This window comes from Pyxicephalus adspersus, chromosome 1 (genome assembly GCF_032062135.1).
Source record: "Pyxicephalus adspersus chromosome 1, UCB_Pads_2.0, whole genome shotgun sequence".
Lineage (NCBI taxonomy): Eukaryota > Metazoa > Chordata > Amphibia > Anura > Pyxicephalidae > Pyxicephalus > Pyxicephalus adspersus.
In genome coordinates this window covers 61,628,135-61,646,276 of record NC_092858.1, presented here as the reverse complement: position 1 = coordinate 61,646,276, position 18,142 = coordinate 61,628,135, and the positions used below count along the sequence as shown (strand labels likewise).

Sequence of the window (18,142 nt, the reverse complement as noted above, 5' to 3'; positions counted from 1 at the left end):
GCAGGTGGCTGCTGGATTCAGAAATCACACCAGGGAGCAGCTTCAGTTCATTCCCAAATATGCTGGGGGAGGAAAAAAATCCCAATTAGTTTTAACCCTTTCAGTTGCACTAATTCCTTTTTCTTTGTGGGAAAATAAAAGGGAAAAATGCACTGTCATGCTTTTTCATTATTTCAATTAAAATTAGACGTTTGTTCTGACAACGAACAAGAAAAACAGTTCTGCTGTTTACTTCCATATAGTTTACAACAGTATTTTTCCCTCCTAATTAGATCTAGTGATTTTTTTTTTTACAGTTTTAATGCTGTATTTTACAGATAAGCATTGACAATGTCATAGTATTGTTATATAGTTTGTATACTTTACATGTTATTTATTTGTAAATGTGTCCAGCGATGGTAGTGTTAAATGTCTAATTACACCATTGACCAAATGCTTATTATGATTACACTCTATATTTATTTTCAAGGTCCACCCGGGATATGGGTTTCTTTCTGAAAACAAAGAATTTGCCCGACGTCTGGTAAGTCTGCTATTGGCTTTGTGGTGGCTAATGAATCTTAAGGATAAGTGGCAGAATAGCATGCTGTAGTGAGTGCATTCAGCAGAGAAAGGTGTCTGATTATGTCTGTGGCTTGGAGCACGCTTTCTAAGGCCAATTTGTAGCTTAACCTGGACTCATTACAGTGTATTGTCTATTAGTGAACATTCAAATTGGCATGAGAACATTATTATTTTGTGCTTTTTTATTTCTTGTACTATATATGGTCATTATGTGTTTTAAAATTTTCTTTTAATTTTTTGAACAACGCCTTATAATAATTTATTTAATGCATATATAAAAACACCAAGTAGCATAATTTTAGAAGACTGACAAGTTTCATTTTTTTTGGATTAGCTTGCTTTTTACAGCATTTAATTGCACACCTATAGCGGTTTAAAGAAACTATTTTTGTTTAAAGATATAAAAACTTATAAAAATACTTTTTTCTTGTCCTCATAATTTAAGTGCTTGTGCTATTGTTTAATTCTTCTGTTCCCATGGGGCTTTCCCATTTTGTGTGACTAGCTAGTTACTTTTCAGAAAGCAGAACTGCATTAATCTATGAGATGCCACAGCCAGAATTACATATTTATTTCAATAGGTAGTTCAAAGTCCTAATGGTTTTTGACAAGATTGCTGAAGTGGTTCTTGATCTAAAAACTATGTATGGGAAATTATCCAAAATAATGTCTGCCTTGTAGGGTTAACAGGCTATTACAGTTGTATAAACGGAGACATTGGGGGGTAAAGTGAATGGTCTCTGGGTCACACATGGTCAATGATGAAGAAAGAAAAATGTGAACCTGTATTTGCAATTTAGCTTTAATGATTTGTGTAAGCTGTCCTTGTTCTAAGCTATGTAGTCAGGTCTGAACTACATATCTGTTTTGTGGGTTTATTATTTTTATTTTAACTAAAATTACTTTTTTAAATGCAAAATGAAAGCTATTCACATATGTATTATTACTTGGATGTTTTATTATATTTTTTTAAACATATATTTGATTTTTGAAAATTGATAAATTTTCAATCTAAACATTTTTTTTAGATGTTTGTATTGATTGTCTACTGAACATTGTTGCAAAGCATCATTATGAGTTATGTTGTGATCATTTAGTTTGTCTGTGTTTGCAATGTATTCCAAAAGACAGACCTGCCAATATCAGATATTTGATGGCTGCATTGGCTGAAGCTAAATATATTAAGGCAGTCATACAATCTAATGCAAGGTGCTTGCTTAGTTTATAGGATTTGCTTTACCATATCAAAAAGCTAGCCTTAAATTTGCATTAAAAATAATTCTACCTAATACTAAAATGCCATTAAAAAAGACAAGTCTTTTACTTCCTGTCCTGCATTACACAGCTGGAGGTACCTGGACGTGTTTTTTTTTTTTTTTTTTTTTGCCTCCCAGATTTCTGTTTTTTTTTTCTAGAGAACAAACTATAGAGGATAAGGTAACTGGTTACTCTAGGATAAGTAGCTAGGCTGTGGCATGCATCTATAGGAGACAACTGGATAGTGAAGTCAGTAAAATTGTAATCCTGCTTTGAATTAGGCACTTGTATTTGAAATTGGTGCAGTACACATTCCAGCTTCATTAAAATATAACCGATTAGTTAAGCAAGTATGTTTTTTTGCGTACTTGATTTTATAACAAATTTGATGCACATCCATTTCATCTATTTCTATTCACGTTTACAACGTGCAATAAAAACAAACAAATTTGTATTTTATTGTGGTTTGCCATACACTTGTCATAGTAAAAAACCCTAGTAATCACAATCATAGTAATCTTACACATTACATGCAAACCTTTTATTTTTCTAGTGGAGGAGAGAGAGTGTTGACTGTTGCTTTGGACACCTTGTTAACGTTCGTTTCCAGTTTTTTATTTCCTTCGTTCTAATTTATTTCATGACCAGTACCAGTTCTTTGTAGTACCTTACCTTGTATTGATATATATAATATAATAAAGATAATAGAAGCTGGTAACGGAGCTAGATCATTGTATATTTCTAATGTGTACCTGGTGTAGGATAAAGGACAGCTTTTTATTCATTGTGCTTTTGTTCCTTTTACAATGGTAGTTGTTAACTTCACAGTTGGTCATTGTTGTAATTTTATTATTGAAGCAGGCAATCAGTGAGTTGATTCCTTATGTTTTTATCTTGTGTATTTGTACACCTTCAATCCTAAACTCACCACACACCTCGTAATCTGACTGTACATACCCTTATGGACAATTATGCAGTGGAGGCCACCGAGTGATTGGATAGAAAGTGAATTAGTAGTTTATAATAATATATGATGGGCTTTTGCAGAGTAGGTTTTATTATTAACGTCATTCATTACAGTCAAAGAACAACACCATAACTACATAATTGCTTTAATAACCAGAAAATCTTCAAACTGTACTACTAATTATACTGCCATGTTGTGGACACTTACTTTTTTATCTGGGTTTTACACTAATCTATATAAATACACTTCAGTGCCTAACCCAGAATTTTTTTTAAGCCGGGTGGGAAGAAATTTTAGGCTGGTGGAAGCCCATGAATTTTGATCCAACTCTTCAGTAACCACCCAAAAACAGCCGGGTGGTTGCTGAAAAGTGCCGGGTGGTGCACCCAGCTAAAATGGGCTGGGATAAACACTGCACTTATCTACTAACTCCCTACTTTAGTTCTACCTAACTATCTACTATGAAGGTGTTAAGTTTGCAACAAAGAGGTGGCACGGCAGCTGCTTCTGACAGACTGATCACTTGGCCATCATTGGCAGTCAAAATGATCAGGGGGTCAGAAGGCAATGCATAACGTTTCTAACCAATGCCCTGACATGTTAACTGCGTACACAAATGGGATACAAAGACTGCATAGTAATTCACTCAGCCACTAATAAAATTGTCCTTACCCATTTTTAATTTCGGGTTGTGTGGTTGTGAAGTGGTTAAGTCCACAAGGGCACAGGAAACAAGTTCTCAGTGCTCCTCCTCTGCTTGGAATGCCTAGTAGGGAGAATTAACAAAGGCTTGTACTACAAAGTACTGCACAGCTTCAATATTGTGGAGTTTGGTATTAATAGTTGGGTGCACATATAAACACATAAAACAAATAAAATTACTGTCCAAACAAAAAAAAAACACTTAAACAGCATTGTTCTTCATTATTGTTTGATAAGGCACCCATCAGCTTTTGTACACTCCACCTTGAAATTATGTATTGAATTATAAAAACAATACACTCACAGGCATAGGTCAGAGGCAGTAGGTATAAGAATGCAGTTACAGGAAAATAAAGCTTCAGTAGCCAGCAAACCTACCTTGTGCCGATATTGTCCATTCCTCAGATCCCTCCCATCCTTTAATGTTACCTCCTTTCCAGGCTTACTTCTTATGTATTTTAGGACATATTTTATCCCCTAGAGCTAGTGACCCAATGTTACTACGAGACTTAAAAATAGGCCATAGTCCTGGATATTTCCTCTGGTTCCCCATTGTTTAAATACTGAACGTGTAAAATCGCATTACTAAAGCAATACATCTTGAAATCACCAATAAGTTTGCCATTTAGATGCATCTCTATAGTAATGTTGTGTTTTAATCATTGGCCTATGACCAATTTAAGTTAATATTCTTACCCTTTTAAGCCTGCATATAAACCATTTATATCTGAAGAAGGGACATTTGTCCCTGTGATGCCACCTCCTCATGATGCATTTCCTGGTGGAGTTAGGGAACTGTTTAATAGGAAAATGACCTGTATTGCATAATTTAGTCTACATACTAGTTACTTAGTGGAAGCTGTTACACCAAACAAAACATGTCTGCCCTGTTGGTCTGAAGACTTCTGTAAACTACAAGTCATTGACCTGGAAAAGAAAGGTAATCAGGAGTGTTGACTTTTGCTTTCCAAATGCTTGGTTAGTGATTTATAAAGTAAAAAGGTTAGAGACATAAAGGTATCCAGCATTTTCCTCTTTGGTTCAGAACTGTTTTTTTTTTTTTTTTTTTTTTTTTTACATATGTGGAACATCATGTGGTAAGTCAGAAGCTACAGGTGCACACACTTAACATTTTGTCCTTCCATTGCAACATGTTCATGGGAGTGATGTTTTATCCTGGTCAGTGTGTTTGTTCAAATCAGGACAGTGGGTTACATATGTACAATTCAACCCATGGTAGGGACTGATATATATTATATATATATAATTATATACACACAGATGCAGTCTATGACATGACTCAAATTCCCAGTTATGTACTGTGACATTGCAATAGGAGCCTATGTGGCAAGTGTGTGAGCCGAGCTTTAGGAAAGCTGCTAGAAAAAAAAAATCGTGTTAATTCTGCAGTGTAGTAATGTTTAACTTTGACACACAGGATCATCTTGATTTCTGTTAATCCGTGACCTCTTGTCTGATCTGTTTTATATAGCCGTCTTAGCAGTGTAGTTATTATTCTTGCTTTCTACTATAGCACTCTAATATTGTATGTTTAATGACGCTTTTTTGAGGCTATACAGAAATTACAGAATGCCCTTTTGGCTTAAATCTAAAAACAAAAAAAAATGTGAACTAAGCCTCAATTATTACACCAAATTGATTATACTACTATTGCACTCTTTACAAAACATGGGACACTAGGAAGTGGGTCACTGTACTGGGGCACTAGACAGCTGGAACATAATACAAAGATAATAAAAATTATACTAAGGAAACAAGCATTAGAAAGTATAGAGGAAGCTATAAAAAGCTGACACAAATATAGGGGTTACTGAATACCAAAGCACAAACAACTGGGAGCACTACATTTGTAGATGACAGAGAAAAAATATAGCAGAGCAGATCGATTCCCCCAAAATTTATAGAATGGCCAAACATAATTGATTGTTTCCTTAGTTAGGTTAGCACAACATACCTGTTTTATTCATATTATATTCATATTATAGGAATTTTCCAGGTCACAGGATGGATAGTTGCATCTGTGTGCTAATGAAATATGAATATAATCAATAAGGACTACGGGAGTTCTCCAGTGGGATAATATAGTGCTGTGCTTTGATGCTTTCTGAGAGAGAATCAAGATATTGATTATGATCTTGGTATTGGAATGAAATCCAGTGTTTTGTAGCATACTCTACATGTACATGTTTATGGTGGCTGAACGGTTATGCCATTTATCTTATTTGTGTTTAAATAATTTGTGTGATAAGAAAAGTTTGAAAATTGAGTTATACTTCTTTTTCTGATAAAAAACAAACAAACAAAAAAAAAACAAAATAAAAAGGAAGCACGCCTTAGATAATGTATTGTTTTGGAAAAGCTATGCCTGCTATGTGTAGATGGCATTTACTTTTTTGGAACCCTACACCTGATAGTCCGCTCCAATTTTTTTTTTTTTTCATTTACCATTAAACACTGTCTGCATGTTTGGGTCCTTGCAACTTGCTCTGAGTAGCCGAGCTCTGTACTTTGGCTAGGGCAGCAACCGGCTAGGTTGCTCAATTCGGCTAGGAGAGCAATTTTGGGATGAAGACATTTTTTCTAAGGCCAGATTATGCTGTCCAAGGTCAGATACACAGAATAATGCAGCAGAAGCAGGAAGATCTTGCATTACAGATCCTCAGGTATAGCTTTTTCTCCAGCAAGGACAAACTGAGTATTGCATTCACGAAAACTCCAAACCTTACTCCAGAATTTGAGATTAGGTGTCAGAGGCGATAGTTCTTTTGATGGTCTCACACAACCGATACACTGCTACAAGGTATAAGGCATTGTGATTGGGATTATGATTACCTAGTCACAGCCATAAAGCACACTGTTATTTTTTAGGAGGCATGCAAAACAACACTTTTTTCATACTGATCTCTTTCAGCCCAAATCTGTATAATCCTGGTGTGTATGAATGCAGACGTCAGCAAAGTAAAGAAATAAAATATAAAATATGAAACCTTTAAAAACTTTTTTTTGGGGGGGAACTTCAAAGTGAGTCTGTATAATTAATTTGTGACTAATATTAGTTGCACTAAACCTAGTGATTCTTATAATAGGCATACATTATTCAGTTTTTTTTTGCATATGGTATAATAAATTGATATTATGGTAATTATGATCAATTTAGATGAAGCCTTGTGATGTACCATTCACTTGTTTAAATAGGCTGACCTTTTTTTTTTTTTTTTTTTTTAATACATCTTATCAGTATGTTTTAAGAAGAAATATGTAATATATCATCTGTTATTGTTTGCAAAATAACTCTTGTTTTAATAGTACAGAAAGCTATTTCAGAAATTGGCTTAATTGGTTGAAATATTTACTTATACATAATTTGCCTTGGAGGATTTATTATACCATTTATAGAAGGATTTATAAGGGTGCAGTTAAGACTAAAGTGATGCAGTTGGAAATGGTCTGACAAATGCAAAGTAATAAAGTCCCTGTCAGGGGAAGTAAATACATCAAATATATCTTATTGATTTGGCACCTATCAAGAGGCTGGATATAGCATTGCATATACAGCTGGAGTGCAGCAAGTTAACAGCCAGTTCTTGAGGGTGGTAGAAGCTGGAACAAATGGGAAAGCATAGAGATCAAAGCAAATTCATTCATTCAAAGCAAAACCGTAACGACAGTAATGAGTACTGGGGTCAGAGGATTTCTAAAACAGCAGGTCTTGTAGGGCTGTTTCCAGTATGCAGTGATTATTGCCTACCAACATTGGTTCAAGGAAGGACAGCCGTTGACAAGGTAAGGGGGGCATCTAAGGTTTATTGATTTGTGTGGCTGTACAGGCTAACTCACCTGGGTTAATTGCATAAAAGAGCTACTGAAACACAAACTGCTGAAAATGTTATGTGGTCAGAACACATCGTGGTCAGGTGGTCATAACGTAGGCAAAAAAATTTTAGTGTTTGAAAAAATGTTCAACAATTCTGCCACCTCCTATTGCCTGAAAAAAAAGAAAATATTTTTTTACAGTAAAACTGTTTGCAAAAATTGCTGTTGTGAACTAAACCTAGAGGTTTTCCACACTGAGATGGTGTATTTACCTCTTCCTCACGCCAGGAAATGCTGCATGATACCCAGTACTGCTCACTGCTGCCAGCAGTCAAATGTGCAGACTTGGTTGAACCAGCGCTGCTGAGCGCTTGCAGGGAGCCACAAATACAACCAGAAATCAATCGGTAGGTGTGAGCCTGCCCTTACGCCATGTTAACACTGCCCATGATATTGTGCCTGCCAATAGAGAATGAAGTGGGCCAGCTGTCAAATGTGCAGACACTGGTTCTTTAGGGAACAGCACTACACTGTGAGTGACCAAGCAAGGCCATCTGCCGATAGCCTTGTGGGGGGTTACTTGGCTCCCAAGCAGGGTTAAACCTAACTGTAAGCAGCCTCTACTGTATTCTTCTCTGCAGAATGACCAGCCTGAGTGGTTATCTGATGACAGCCAATAGGGCAACTACTGAAAAGTATTGGGTGGTGTGCCCTGCAAAAACGGCAAAAAAGCACTTTAAATCCAGGGGAAAAAAAGCCAGCACTTCAGATTGCAAAGGGTAAACCTTTGATTTACTTTAATGTCGAATTTCCAACATTTTGGAAAACAAACACACAGTGCATTTCAGCTTGCTGTGTAGCCACAGACCAGTCTATTCTGACCCCTGTCTTCTGCCAAAATGGCCTACAATGGGTATGTGATCAACAGAACTGGACAATGGAGCAATGGAAGAAGATGACCTGTTCTGTAAATCAGATTTATTTTAGATGTAAATGGTCAGGTGTGTGATAGAAATTATCTGCTGCTAACGGCATGGTGTTTGATATCACAGGATACCTTCTGAAGTCTGAATACATTTAAGATGTTCCCTATAATGGAGGTCATTATTGTCTATGGCAGGGGTTGGCAAACTCCGGCCTTTAGGCCAGATACGGCCTAGCCGGTAGTTTGTTCCAGCCCAACGTTCCCCTGGCCGATCCAGGGGAGAGTTAGGAACTACTGGAGCCGCCAGAGTTCCAGTGCCGCCTCCTTGCTGTTGCTCCCCTATTCACCGCGGCTGGCGTTGATACTTCCGCCGCAGTAAATAGGGAACGCCTTCCTGAAGGTAAATCCCTCTCCTCCGCAATGCATACAGATGAGAGGGATTTCACCTAAGGGGGCGTTCCCTGGTGGTTGGCAGAGCCATTAGGGTGCCCGGCCTAGTGTGCTCCCGCCCACCCCTGAAATGGCCTAGTGGCCATTAAAGTTTGCCGACCCCTAGTCTATGGCTTAGCTGACAGAATTGCAGAAATGCAGAATTTTGCACTAAATACTTAGAACAGTCTGTGATGTAAATCTTTCCATTATATAAATTTAGTGAATTTAAAGGGTCACTATGCATAAATAACATCATTTTTTAAACTAATTTATAATAAAGTTTTTAAAACCTTAATGGATAATTTTGTTTTTTTGTTTTCTTGCGATTATAAGAACATAGGATCTTTAGAATAGTAAAGGAAGCACCATTTGGCAAACAGCTAACTTCCCGACCGATGTTTTTTGTTGCCTTTACACTGCAGTAAATACTTTTGTACATATGTGGTGCTCTTTCACATAAAAAAAAATATTTTTGGTTTAATTTAAAGGCAATGTAGAAAGCAACTGATTATTATGTATCTTCTAGGAAAGGTATGTGAGGATACAATTTTATACAAACACTTGGGTGCTTTTTTTTTAAATGTATTTTTCTCCAATCAATCTTGAATTTGATTACCAGGTCTCAACTGCTAGATGCATATTTGTAAACAGAAATCATTTGATTATACAAACTGGAAGGTAAAGCGGTGGTCTTAAGAATTTTGTGGATGTAAATATGTGATACAATTCGACTAAATATCTACAAACTGTATAAACTTGTGTTTCTACTTGCGTTTTGAAGAAGCTGATGCAGAAAATAGGTTACATATTTCAGCAAGTCAGCGATCCAAAACAATCCTAAAAATCTATCAATGGGTGCTTACTGGAAAAAGAGATTTAGGATTTGAAATTAAATGGCCTGCATACCCCCCAGGTTAGTATGGTATTGAAAATCTGTGGGAAGTCCACCAAATTGCTGGAGAGTTCTGGAGCTGTAGTTGTGCTGAAGAGTAGTTTCTGTTAAAGCCTTAGAGTACTGTATGTAATAAAAGACTAATATGTATATCCTGCACCCTAATGTTATTTTATTATAGGAATCCAATTTTTTTAAATAAATGTATATCAACTAACATCAGAAGCTAACTTTTTTGGAAATGTGATATTATTAGGCAGCGTATTGAAACAATCAGCATTGTAAATCGTGTTTACTACTTGCATACATTTATTATATTTGCATAAACCTTTCAAATCAGAAAGATTCAATTTATTATCACTTGATCACTACATATCACTTGATACATGTGCCAAATTGCATTGATATGTATTTAGTGTTTGTCTCCTACAAGGCACTACACCAACATACCTACTGATTGTAAGAAGTAGAATTGTTACCTCTGGTTTGCAGAATTTACAGATCATACATTAAACCAGCTGGGATGGATCTTCTGTCTCCTAAACCCTCACTAATCACTCACCATTCCATATGACCAATCTGATTGTGTTCTACTTCGCCCTCTTATTGGATTGTAAGCTTTTCTGAGCAGGGTCCTCGCCTCCTTTTTCTGTGTCATTGTTTGTATCTTTGTCACTTGCCACCCCTATTTAATGTACAGCGCTGTGTATTATGTTGGCGCTATATAAATGTTTTAATAATAACAAATAACTGCTATTTAACATCTAACCGATCCAACTATAGAGGACACGTGATTATACTTTTTGATATCAAATTGAATTACTGAATTTTCTTTTCAGATTATTTATTTATTTTTTTTTTACTTGTATTTGTTTTCTGTTGACCATTCACCCCCTCTGCCATCTTAGGTTGTCATTGCTTGGTAATATCCTTGGGAAAACACTAATCAGCATGTGTTTAAAACTTCTCCTACTCATCATACAATTAGTAACTGGCGCTTGATTTCTATGCTATTGATCAACCATTTTCAGTAAAGTAAAATTTTTCCGTTCCAGTTCTATCTCTGGAATGAGATATGCACATAATTATTCGCTCTTCCAGCAGGGAAGCCAGCTTAGGGACTGATGTACAATATGAACCGGCGCAAGTGTTTCCACTCAGTGCACTGGCCATCTCCAACCATCACTTCTGTAGATGATCACCCAGCTGACTGTAACATACTTCTGTTTTCCTTCAGAAAAACCTCAAGTACAGTCTTAATTATACTGTTCTTTATTCCTTGTCATGTGAAATGAGATCTGTGTAGTTACTGTACTATGACTTTGATCTGTAATTGGAAATGAATTGTTGCATTCAGTGAACACAGAATTAAGTGAAAATGGTTATCACTCCCAGAACATGTTACCTTAGTGTGCTTATTAGCTGTGACCAGGTCTAGGTTTTTTAGTATGTCCATAATTTGCAATTTATTGCTAAGATGACTGCTTTTGTCTCATTACTGCTTTGCTAGATAGATATATGATTACTGTAAATAGCTGAAAAATTAATCTGCCCATACACAAGGAATCTGATTATTCTGACCGTGATTTATTAAACTAGTTTCATATTATGCAGCATTCTCATCCACAATTCATTATGCTTAATGCAATGTTCCCAGTGTCCTGTATGAAGTAGTAACCCTTTAATTTCTGCTTTATCTTTTGACCACTAGTAATGTAAGTTCTGGTTTCCTGTGATTGCGATGACTGTGATACTACAGTGCTGCATAAAATGCTTAGATAATGTGTTCATGATTTAAGATTTAAAAAAATATGTCTAAGAAAATTTGCCTGTTTCACTGAAACCAACTGGAATGTCTTTAAATATTGCTCTTCAATTAAGCTAAAAGTATGGTGGTAACACTTTAAAAGGCAAGTGAACAATTGGACCCTCCAATCTTTAAAGACCAATTGTTATGCAAAAAGGTATGGTGTGCAAAGGGATTTGATAGGATCATTATAGCTCCCAGTAGATGACATTATTGCTTTCAACTCATTTCCTTTGTCTTAAGTATTAAGTATTTTTTTTTTTTGTTTGCTTTGGCTTTGATGCTCGTTTGGATTTTGTCAGTAGTATTTGGCTTTGTGTGTATCTTGTATGAGTTTTTGTTTTTAAAAAGTACATAAAATAGTTTTGTTTGGAAGTTTAACTCTTGGATTTGATTGTAGAAGAAAGGGGTCTATAGCTTAACGCCAGGATAAAAGACTAAATACAAACATAAAGTTGGTATTTCACCCATTCGCATGCAGCATTTAAATGGTCATGTGTGAAATTCTCATACTAAGTTTTACTAAGTTATTTGAGCAGATGTAGCTCCACAGTAAGGATGGTGTATTTTTCGTTGTAGACCTTGTTGCATCCTTTCCAAACAAGCATATATGGTTGTGACCATAAAGTTAGGTTTTGGATTCATCTGCCCGACTATAACATTGTTTCAGGCTTGTCTAGATACTGTTTCACTGTTTTGTGACTTTGGCATATTAAAGGCGTCCTTCTTGCAAATTGACCTCTGTATTGTGTTTCTTGAAACAACACTACCACTTGTTTGCAATGGGGCCTATATTTCAATGGAAGTGGATTGTGGAGTTTTCTTTGCGTCTTGCGTTTCTGGCAGTTGTGGCACTTTGAACACTACTGACAGATGTTGTTGAAACTCTGGATTCTTTTTTATGGATTTCCTTTTCCTGATTTGTAAAATTAAAAAAGCTTTTCTCACAAACCCGGTATCCAGCAGTCAGTACAGCCCTAAATGAATTTGAATCGACAATTTATTCACAGAAATCAAAGAAAAATAAAACTTACAAGTCTGGGCACTGCCCCTTAAATTCCCACAATTTGAACCTGAGTGTGTCTCATATTATGAGTACGTGTGAATAGAACATTTCAATATTGGGCAAGAAAAGGAAGGATTCTCATGTTTATGTGAATAGCTGGAAGAGGCTTGGAAATTAGGTATGTATTTATATTTTTTAGTGTAAGTAAAATTTTCGGTACCAAAATAGTACTAGCACCACTCTCTTCCTTGTCTCACATGTTTCCATGGGCCAATAAAACCACATATATTCATGAGTAGACACAAACAAAAGAGTGTGGGACCATTGCTTAGCACTATCAGGAAGCATTTGAATTTGCTAGGTAAAGCATAATCTAAGAGTTGGGGAGCCCCGATTGTTGATGAATATGTTTAAAGGTTGTGGCAGACTGTATTTGTTCCCCACATTGTAGCTCTAAAAACTATTATTGCCATCTGGGTTTTAGATAGTGTTGAAGCAGAACTAAAGGTATTTGGGGGCCTCTGCGACTCATGCTATAAAGTGCACACTTACTCCCAAAGTGACCCCATTCAGCAATACTGTGTCTGTGTCTTTCAGTAACTGCAGTTACATACAACTTCACAGGGTTGTTTTCTGGCTTTAACATCATCTGCCATTTTAAGTGGCTGGCTCTGTATGACAAAAAGCCTACACAGGAGTTGCTTTGTTTCGGTATTGATGGCATGCCTAAATTACACACTCATGTTGGTCTAAGTGTACATATGTAAGAAAACTGCTGACAGGCAGAAAATAAGCTTTGATTCCAAAAAAAAAAGACTTCCCCTTTTAGACCTTGGTCTTCATTCTTCTAGGGAAGAGTAGCCTTGTGCTTCATAAGGAAGGATGCTGAACATATACATTTAAAGAGGGGTTTTCTGTATTTTTTGTTTTTAATGGGATTAAAAAGAGTCACTTTGTAAAAGTTGTATGTTTTGATGGCTTTGCTGTCTTTCATATTTAGAAAATGTGAAAAATAGAATATCGGAAAACAAAGTTTGTTGTATGCACGTTTTGTTATCCTATTGAAAAATGATTTAAGTGATGTGTTCTTACAGGGTACAGGGAATTATTTGTGCTGAAAGTTAAGCGCTGCACAAAACACTTTTATAGTCAATTCAGTGCCTGATATTTTCAGGGTTCATTGCCCTGAACATTTTTTTAAAATTATTAGCTTCTTAATGCATGAGGCTTCAATTTACCCCCCACTGACCGCTTTAAATGGTTTTTTAGACGTTTTGTTAGTGGACTACTACAGTTCATGGCAGCTGATAAACTGCTGGCTCAGTTATAAAAATAAGGAAATTATAGAGGCATTTTAATTTTCTTGTTTAGTTTTTTTTCTGTTAGAGCAGTGACTTGTGGTTACACATTAGGTAATAAAATAAAGGCTAAATCTGTGTACACACTTGCAATAATTATCCTTGGAAACGAACGACTGATCGTCCGATTATCGTTAACAAAAAACTTGCACAACAACTGACCAACGACGCAGACAAACGAGGATTGTCGCTGGAAACGAACGACCATCCCGGCGGATCTGATTGAGCGATGATTGTTCACTATTGTGTGTACGGTCGTACATTGATCATGGATGTTTCCGCAGTACACTTTCTCCTTTACATGTCACCTCCTGCATCGTTCAAACTATCCTATTTAGCGTATGTACACTATTGGTGGATTATATTTGAAGGATCGTACTGTTACAACATGTACAGAATTGTACACAATACCATTCAATTGTGCACGATACGTTCAAAATAATCCTGCATAATCGTTAGTCGTTCGTTTTCGAATTATAAATATTGCAAGTGTGTACCTAGCTTAACTTTGCCATACCTTATTTATATGCTAGACTATCATACATTTCTCACTCCATGGAGAAGATGGTAAAAGTTACAGTAAACTGTCAGAATTTTACATTTATTATTCTTTTCACACACTTTTGTAAAATGAAATAAGCATTAATAGTGGTTAAGAAACATAACTGATATGTAATTTATGTTAGAGTGTGTGTATTGTGGTAGAATCAAGTATGATGCTGGATTCTTAGAGTATTTGGCATCATACATATCAGCTTCACCTAGGAAAGGGCCTTGATAAGGCTGTAAATAAGTGTTGTGCTGTATATTTGCAGCTTTTTATTTGGAATCCAGGCCAGGAGTGTCTTGGAAGGAATGAGAGGCCCAGACACTCAGTGTGGCACATTGTACTTCCAGGCCATAAAATGAAAATGGCTCTGGTACACCTGGCTATTGATGATAAAAAGGTAGTTACCTCTAAATCTGGGGGATTTGCAGCCAGAGGCTAGGTGTGGCTCATTCAGAAGGGCTGGGAGAAGGTCTCCCACAGTTTATATCTGGTAGACCAGCAACTCTACTCATTTTCTGTGCATGTTTTATGCAAATAAAAGTGGGCAGAGAACTCTGAAGTTGAATATACCTCTCTGCAGGGAGTGCATATGAAGGTAATCTTCCACAATATATATATTTTCTTGCATATTCTCTTTTAGCTAGCGATCAAATTCTATAGTCACGCTACACTACTATACTCAAATGTCTTTAGCACAGTCTAAAACCAGTTTTTGAGGCGAGCCAGTTAACCCAAATGCATGCTTTTTGGGATGTAGTAGAAAACCGGAATTCTTGGAGGAAGCCCATGCCACCGTGAGGAAATCCTACAAATGCATGATTTTGTTAGTATTTATTTATACATTATTATGTATTAAGTATTCAATACTTTCTTTTATATACTTTCTTATATTACTTTCTCTCCCTTTTAAGCATGACAGTTTTAAAGTTTTTTAATTGATAAACCAAACTTACTTTCAATTAAATGGTCCAGCAACTTGAAAGTGGTTGTTGGACTCTCTGAATTTTTTTGTGTTTGTATGGATAACTTTGCATGACATTTTTGGCATCTTCTGAATGAAATCTTTGCAGTAAACTTGTCACTAAGATGAGAGATTACTTCTATGAAATCTGAGTGAAAAATAAAGGCAGCGGAAATAATATGCATATTTTGACTTTTCCTAAAACATTTAGCCGGCCCTGCCTTTTAAGGTCAAGTAGTGTTTGTTTTGGTCAGTACAACCAATAGGATACTAGTTACGTCTCAGTTTTTATAGAAAATGTAAAGGATTGCATACCATTGCTGCTGATACCCGTTAGTCAAACAACTCTTTTGACACACATTTTCACAGAAAGTTGCCTCTGCTTTTGCATTGTTTCATGATTTGCTTTCTATAGATTGCACAGATTTGTGACAGGTTTACTTTAGTAGGACTGAAGGTTGTCTCTACATTACATTTGTTGCTTTTATTATTTTGTTTTTAAATTCCTTCTTGTAGACCTCTTGTCATTAAATAAGAAGAATAGCTGGAGGAATGCTAGATACACAGCAATAACCAGCATCCTCATAAAACCCCTGGACATACAATGTGGGCATTCCCTCTTTTGAGTTGCTGTTCATGAATGCCATTAATCTGCACTACACAACAGTCCACTGCTGTGGTGCAAACAGAGGAAACAGTGGGACACTTCCTACTTTACATAACGGGTCCAGTTACCCCTGTGTTGGCCATTACCTTGTACCCTGTCATTACTCACCTAGCTACCAGGAATGGCAGTGCTTTTCAAGTGAGCACTTCTCTGTTATTGTTGAAGCTCTTTGTTAATGGGCTCTTTGAAAAGTAAAGTAATGCTTAAATGAAGGTTTTGTCAAAAAACAACTTTATTTTAGTTCCTTCTTTTTCAAATTGGGTTGAAAAAGAACTCTGTGGTAAATGCTAATTGTGGTCTCTGGAAATTTAGTAAAGAATGATGCAATTATTTGCACACATTTGGATCATTGTATATATCTAGGCATAGGATGATCATTGTCTAATCAAGCTAATTTGGATTTCACTCCATGATATTACATACATCTGTAAATCTATACGGATATGTGGGAAATCTAGTTTTTATATGTAAATCTTGATCATCCAGTTTTTTTTTAAAATAGTGAATTTAACCACCTATTACATTTGTGGGTCAATTTTTGGAGCTCCTAAGATGAATAGATGGGGCCAAGTTACAGTTAAGCCAGGAGCACATGGTTTAGTTTTAGTAGGGAGATTCTGCTTCTTAAATTACTAGTGACTATTGCTAGATGTAGCTGCACTTGCAGAACAAATAGCTCCCAATGCAGGTCGCCTTTAAATACCACATTGGAGCAATTATTTGCACACATTTCGATCATTGTGAGATCATGAACTTTGAATCACTCCTAAAAGTGTACCATTTACAAATATAGCTTTTACTCCTAGCCTTCAACTTTTATTTGAACTCTAGGATTTTTTATTATGGTTATACTGCAGGTATCATGGGAGGATTCAGCCATAAAAGCATCTGCTGAATAAGCCTTCCCAAAACAAGGGGTTAAGTGAAACTACCTGAAACCAAACAGTACTGAGGACATGTAGGCACACAAGCAGTTCAGTCCCTTCCATTCTTCTCATGTATGTGCTTTGATGATTGGCCCAGCACTGTCACATGAGGACTGAGAAGGAGTCCCTATGCTGGGCTTCCTCTCCTGCTCTCCGTAAATGAATAGAGTGTCTGGGGAGGGAAAAAAATGAGTGTATTAGTATCTAGTAAAAAGGGGGGGGGGGGGTGTTAAGATTTAGGAAATTATACACTTTGTGGTTTGAATTTTTCATACAGTCAGTATGTTCTTACATTTTCAAGATGTATTTCTTATGCAAATCAGCTTCTGAACTGAAGAGGAAGCTGCTTGGAAAATCAGACATCCTTAGAATTATAGCTCAATTGAGTATGACTAACTACTAAAAGCCGTTCTAAATATTTAACAATTCAACTTGACTACAATAATGTGTTTTATTGCAATTAACATATAACATTACTAAACAATGCAAAATGATTTAATTTTTATAGGGGTTTGTCTTTCTACACCTAATTGTATTTTTTTTTAGCAGGCAACGGTACAATGTTCATAAGGGAAGTGTACTGTATGCCCAGAAAGTATTCTTTTCTGTGAATTCTGATTATTCTTCACACAGAATTCTACTTACTGGTGTGCAGCATAGCTCTACCTCCACTGTGCCCGTATGCTTACTGCAAGTTCAAATAAATATCTCTGACAAAATATAATAATATGTCATTGATGAATGTTGTTTCCAAAGTTAAATGTCAGTAGTTATTGGCTGGTTCTGATTGTTGGAAGAAATTTAGCTTTTTATGTCATCGGTACTCAACACCTATTTTTTCCTCACTGTTATATATTAAAATGCATTGCATGACTTAGTCTGTATTATAGCAATTGCATACACTATACTTTAGTAATTCAAGATGAAGTGAACACCTGTTTTTCATTTCACTTCAGTATATTGCATTAAACGTAGAATTCACTGTTGTGATTAAAGTTATTGTTTCCAGATTTCAACTGCAGACTTTGCATGTTTTATAAGAGCATGTACTGTAAGCAGGATCATAAGACCTTACATGTTAACTTTCTTTCCATAAGCCATCTGCTTCTTAATAGAGAGATCCAGCTAAAATTACTAGCTGCTTATTAAATGTATGGGAGTTGCAGCACAGTTCCATGAACCCACATCCAAGATGTTAGTTGCTTTCAACTTCTACATAAAAGAAGCAATTTAAATTATATTGCATGCATGTTTAAAAGGTACTCACAATCATAATATAGTTGTCACTTGATCC

At 36.1% G+C, this 18,142-nt stretch overlaps 1 protein-coding gene across 1 annotated transcript in view; it reads left to right on the top strand.

Moving 5' to 3' along the window:
- PCCA (propionyl-CoA carboxylase subunit alpha) overlaps positions 1-18,142 on the top strand; it is a 173,840-nt gene that overhangs the window by 26,288 nt on the left and 129,410 nt on the right. The window contains exon 6 of the mRNA XM_072411643.1: positions 470-523. Coding sequence (XP_072267744.1) covers positions 470-523 — 54 coding nt within the window. The remainder of the gene's footprint in view (positions 1-469; positions 524-18,142) is intronic.